This window comes from Crassostrea angulata, chromosome 7 (genome assembly GCF_025612915.1).
Source record: "Crassostrea angulata isolate pt1a10 chromosome 7, ASM2561291v2, whole genome shotgun sequence".
NCBI classification, from domain to species: Eukaryota; Metazoa; Mollusca; class Bivalvia; order Ostreida; family Ostreidae; genus Magallana; species Magallana angulata.
In genome coordinates, this window is record NC_069117.1 from 5059378 (window position 1) to 5065168 (window position 5791).

The 5791-nt window shown below is 34.5% G+C and overlaps 1 protein-coding gene across 1 annotated transcript; it reads left to right on the forward strand.

Moving 5' to 3' along the window:
* The first annotated feature begins 3061 nt into the window (after positions 1–3061).
* LOC128155967 (uncharacterized) lies at positions 3062–5590 on the forward strand. The gene is made up of 2 exons (XM_052817898.1): positions 3062–4332; positions 4711–5590. Exons 1-2 carry the CDS (start codon positions 3062–3064, stop codon positions 5588–5590), a joined length of 2151 nt encoding a protein of 716 aa, XP_052673858.1.
* The last annotated feature ends 201 nt before the right edge of the window (positions 5591–5791 follow it).

A 5791-nucleotide genomic window follows, 5' to 3' on the forward strand; every position in this document is an offset into this window, starting at 1 on the left:
TAGTGCTTGTTTGGCCTAAGGTCTATACTGTATGTATGATCCGGGCTCTGCTGCTGTTTTGACTAACACCACTGCGTTTATTTGTCTGTCAGGCCTAATAGAGAATGTGTATCGATTCTTGATAAAAAAAAAAAAATAATGGAACAGCAAACTTGCCCATTTTGAACTGTTTATAATAATCAATTAAATCTTTCAAACTGTTTTATTGTTGAAAAAGTAAACTTTAATTTACCTTGAAAATTAGGTTTTTTGATGGCTTTCTCAAGTCATCCGCAGAAATTTATAATGTATAATTTGTATTACCAGCCCAAATTTCAGCCTCTTGGCGAAAAAAATGTCTGGTAAGATATATGCATTGTTATTTTTTCTTTATCGGCTCCAGATAGTTTTCTTTTAAAGACTTTTTCTGAACTTCTGGTAAATGTTGAAAATGTGTTTTTGTAATGTATTGCATGCAACATTATTTTTTGCAAAATATCTAATAGAAGGGGTCTTTGTCTAGCTTCTATATAAAATAATGAACACTGCAGATCTATAAACGAAGGGAGCACATACTTCTAATTATACCTTGTTGGAGACTTGTTAAATAAAGAAGTTAATTTCAAAATCATACAATCGCATATTATTATATGTAATGGTTTTCAAATAACAAAATCACAGGTAGTGGCATTTATGTCACAATTCGTCTTTAAGTATTGAACAGCAAATAAAAGATAAAATTTATAAACAAAACTAAACTTTTAAACAAAACAAAATTTTGAAAAAATATTCAAACAACATATGTTGTTTCCCGATGCCAACAGTTACACCAATGTTTGTAGTTGTTAAATATGAAGTTGTTTTTCTGTATAGTGAGACGTAGTAGATTGCATTTGATGTACTTCGACCTTGAGTTAAAAGATAAATTCCACTTAACATGAATAATAGACATACACCTACGATACATCCATTGACAGGGTGCTTTCCAGTACTCAAAGGTATGAATGCGGTAGGGTCTATCAAATTACTTTTATATTAATTTGTAATAATATACATATATTAACTTAAGCTTATTGGTATTCGGCTACTTTTACTTAACGTACTAGGTTAGAATATTAGGTTCTGTTGTTATAGTCCACGCTTTAATTTAATTGACCGGGCTTTCTGATAAGTAATAACAACACAAATTTTAAACACAATAAAATATTTATATACAATATTTACAAATCATTCAACATTTCAAGACGGGAGACGGTGCATCGACATCGGCTCCCAACATATCGTCTCCTCCAGTCACCACGATGATATCCTTAGCCAGTGCCGTATATTTAGCCAACCTCAAGGTGAAGGTCATGACTCGTGTCATCCTCAAAGTGTGAAAATTCTTCCGTATGTCCACAATGAGCAGTCAGTCCTCATAAACACCTCCTTGGCCAATGCACAGAGCGTCATCCATAAATTAAATGAGACTAAACCCCAGGAGTCTTAAACAATAAAGCTTACATATGTTTAATGTGTTAATGACCCTTAACGGTCTCCGTATAATACATAGAAACAGAGTGAATTATCAACACTAAGGGCGAACTTATTGATCAAAAACTAGGTTAGGTTTTGATTCCGTTTTGTATAACTTTTTATCTATTTGCAAAACCGATTTGAAACTAGTTTCAAACCAAAACAGGTTTTTTGGTTTTATCAGCTTTAAACTGAAAGTAGTTCCCGGGAAACTTAAAACCAACTCATTTACCGTAACCCTGAAGTGATGAAACTTCCTGATTTCTTTGACTGCATGGAAAAGGCAGGACAGAAAATCTGATCACTTTCATCACTTCCAAGCACCATTCTGAAAGGGAACAACTTCATTATTAGCTGCCGATTTGTTGATCAAGGTGTGAAACTGACCAAAAGAATCGATATCTTATTTTCGAAAAAAATTGCAAATATGTTCAATCCCACTTTCTACAAGACCTTAAAAAACAGAAATCCAAGAACATCTAATTATTAAGAATTTTATACTTGGCATACAATGACAACAGCATACGATTGAATTTGCCTGGTATGTCCGTAGAGTTGCATGGAATGCTCAAATTCTTCATGCCGACCCATCTTCACCTGCCAATATAAATATGCTAGCGCATACCGGTTCTTATTTTGACCTGTGTTGGTTTTGAAAAAGGTGTTGTTAAAGAATCGCTTGCATGTCAACATGTGTTATGCTTGACTTGTCATTGCAATGTAATAACTCACCAGAACAATTGTCAGCATTCAATTATCACTTTAACTCCCGAATTGATTCTCAAGTATGACATGGTCTAGCATGCTAATGACAGAATTTGGTCCATTTGTTTATATCTGATATTAATTAATAAGCACATTATCATTTAAAGAACAGACCTTTTCATTTTTTGAGATAAAACTTCATTTGATACTATTTTTACTCCAACAAACTCCTTTATTTCTTGAATTAGTTATGTGGGACGTTGCAATACAGAGCATTTGATAGTACAACATATTGTGTGTATGTACATATTTTATTTGTCATATTTTCTATGCAAGCATACAAAAATGAATGAGTTCAATGAGTAATGACAGTAGGGAAAGGGGTGCTTCCTAGCAAGCATAAGTAAATGAAAGTACAATATTTGTATTTAAATAGACGGAAAGTCTTTATTTTTTAAAGGACAATTGTCATATATTTTGAAAATGTTTTAAGATTCATGGGCACTCATAGTCAATATCACGTTGTATTAGTCCTTTTAACTAAAACCGCTATTCAGTCACTTGTATAGGTTGTGTTTTATCCAGATATTTAATGTTTTGTTACTGGTGTTTTAAGACTGCTTATCGATAAGTTCGGCATTTGCAAATGGCGCTGCGAAGCAGGCACATATGGCCATGTGAGGTAAATTTATTTTTGGTTACTTTTCGAAAATCGATGTTTATGAGCTATCGGGACGTTGATTTATTTTCTTATTTGCAGACGTTTAAAAACTATAACAGAGAATTTTTTAAGAATTGACTGGTGAACTATAATACCGTTTCAAAAAAGGTGTCGCTATCCTCATCTAGCCAATACTTCATCATGAATAACACAGAAAGTGTTGAAATGTCAACAACGACATTGATAAACGAAAATAAAGTGAAAATTTTTCTAACGGAACTTGCCAAAGATATTAAAAACGGGGATAAACAGAGTGCTGATATTAAGCTTAAAACTTTACAGGAAAAAGGAAATCCTATTTGGTTGAAGGAGTATAAAAAATACAATACTCTGGGTGAGAGTCTGCTCCATTTGACAATCAAGAAACATTACGATGAAAAATTTGTAAGACAACTGTCAGAATTATGCCCTAGGCTTCTCTGTGCGGACATTAGAAAATCAAAAGAGTTTTTGGGGCAAACAGCGCTTCATATTGCAATTACCAAGGGCAACGCGAAAGCAACTAAAACAATGCTAGAAATTGGTCAAAAGAAACTACCTGGTAACCAGATGTCGACTTTATTACAGACAAAAGCGACAGGATCTCGGTTTGTGAATACTGTGATGATGGGACAGCTTCCTTTGACAGTAGCCGCACTGAAGGGGAATAAGAAAATCATAAAATATCTTTTAAAGTTCGGAGCCGAATTGCAAAATAAAAATGAGGAAGGAGACACGGTGTTTCATTCGTTAGTTAAGTATGCAGCAATATACCCAGAAAAAGTAATAGGCATTGTTGAGATAGTGAGATACTTAAACGAGAAAGTAGAATTTAAGATTCCATTGGACGAAAATGCGTTTGAAGACATAGAAATAGATGAATGTCGACCAATTTCTTCCTTTGTATGGTTTCTGAAAAATAATGAGAACCTGACGCCTCTTCAGCTTGCTGCCAAACACGGGGTTTCAAAACTTTTTGAAGAGATTCTTAACCTAAAAGATATCTACTGCTTCATTAGGGAAAACGATGGACTGTTTGACGTAAAAGAGTACGACATAACAGAAATAGATACCGTCAGCAATATTCGCTCATCAAGAGCAAGTAATCGAAAAATGTTCCCTTCAAAGAAAACTACACCAGAGAATATGGAAGGAGTAGCAAGAAAAAAAGTTGATCAGGCGCACGACACACAGTGTATGCCTTGTGTGGGGCAATGTTGTGCTTACCCAGAAACAGAATCTATCTTGGAAATGCTTTTCACATCTGACTATGAGAGCAAAGATGCTTACCGAATTATTGAGTTGATGCCTGTGAAAAACATCATACTAATGAAATGGAAGCGTTATCAGTATTTCTTTGGTTTGTTGATGTTATTCCATTATGTTTTTGTAATACTGTTGACTACATATAGCGTGTATAATGTATGTATAAGTGTTAATGGAAACAAAACCACAACATGGGAAAATGAGTTTGTTTCCGCATTTCGATGGGTTTCGTTTTGTGCAGGTGGTCTATATTCCTTCATCGCAATAAGTATACTGATTACAAAAATTTTAAAGAAAAGAAATTTTCTACATAATTTGGAGTACATTATTCCAATGATGATTTTAGCAGTTTCAATGATTGTTGATGTGCTTTGGTCTATTGCAGAAGAACACGATAATATTCCTTTGATTGTTGCAGTAATCTGTGGATGGTGGCTAAATGTTTTCTTCCTTTCACCCATAAAATATTTTAGCTTTTTTACTGAACTGATCAAACGTGTGATTATTGGCGATCTTATTCGGTTTGGACTTGTAATTGTTTTCATACTGGTTTCTTTTTCTGCTGGAATGTTTATCGCATTTCGTGGAACTGAAAAAGAAGACTTTGCATCCTTCTCTAGCACAATGATGGCAATGTTTAAGCTAGGGGTCGGGATTGAAGATATTAGTGTGATAAGTTCTGCGCGAATTCCCGTCGTAGCAACAGTGATTTTTATTGTCTTTACTGTATTTACGTATCTACTCATGCTAAATGCGTTAATTGCAATGATGTCACAGACCTGTTCTCTTGTGTTAGAGGAACAGTATCCCCAGTGGCGACTACAACAACTCTCTGTTGTTCTCTTTATTGAAGATATCCTCTGTCTATGCTGTTTTCACAAAATTCTGTCTAGTGTAGGGTCTAGAATTCCTACGATTAGGTATGACCCAATTACAAAACAAATGAAACAAGAAGATCGGTACTATTTAGAAATACATTCTTTGCAAATGGAATATGCGACAGCCGAGGAAAAAATAAGGGTGAAAAAGAAATCTAACGAAATACAAACATTACTCCTGCAATCAGATGAACAGCTCGCGAATCCAATGTCTTTAATTCGTCAAAGTCTGAGGGATAAGGTTGGAGATCCATTAAATCATTGGAAAAAGAAAATAAAAGACCGGAAACATACACCGATGGAAAACCGTGATGAAATGCAATCGGAAGAAGAAACGGGACACGCAGTTAAAGTATCACCAAATTACCAAATTGCATCTTCTTCTAAAACACCTTCAACGATACTAACGTCAGATTTGCAACTGAACGGTCCTTTGAATGAGAATGGCAAGAAAATGGAGCCACCTTTTTGTCGAGTATCCTTTATCAGAGTACCTCATAGCAAAAACACATTTGAATATGATATACGAACTCTTACTGATTCCTAGAGAAGCATTTCAGCTAGGGTTGTTTAATGAAGCAAATGGCGAGCTTAGCAAAATGACCTATGAAGGGTTTCTATTCTGATTCGATCTGTGATAACGTTTTCTGTGCAAGATGCAAACGTTGTCGATATGAGTTTTTATGCTTGGTAAAAAATAAGAAGGGCATCGATTATTCTAGTTTCGTAACATGTTAATTTTTTATTC

Bases quoted from the DNA above. Each gene is read 5' to 3' on its own strand.
- LOC128155967 (XM_052817898.1), top strand. From the start codon at position 3,062: ATGAATAACACAGAAAGTGTTGAAATGTCAACAACGACATTGATAAAC. The intron at 4,333-4,710 runs TGTTAATGGAAA...AATTGTTTTCAT, and splicing joins GTGTATAATGTATGTATAAG to ACTGGTTTCTTTTTCTGCTG.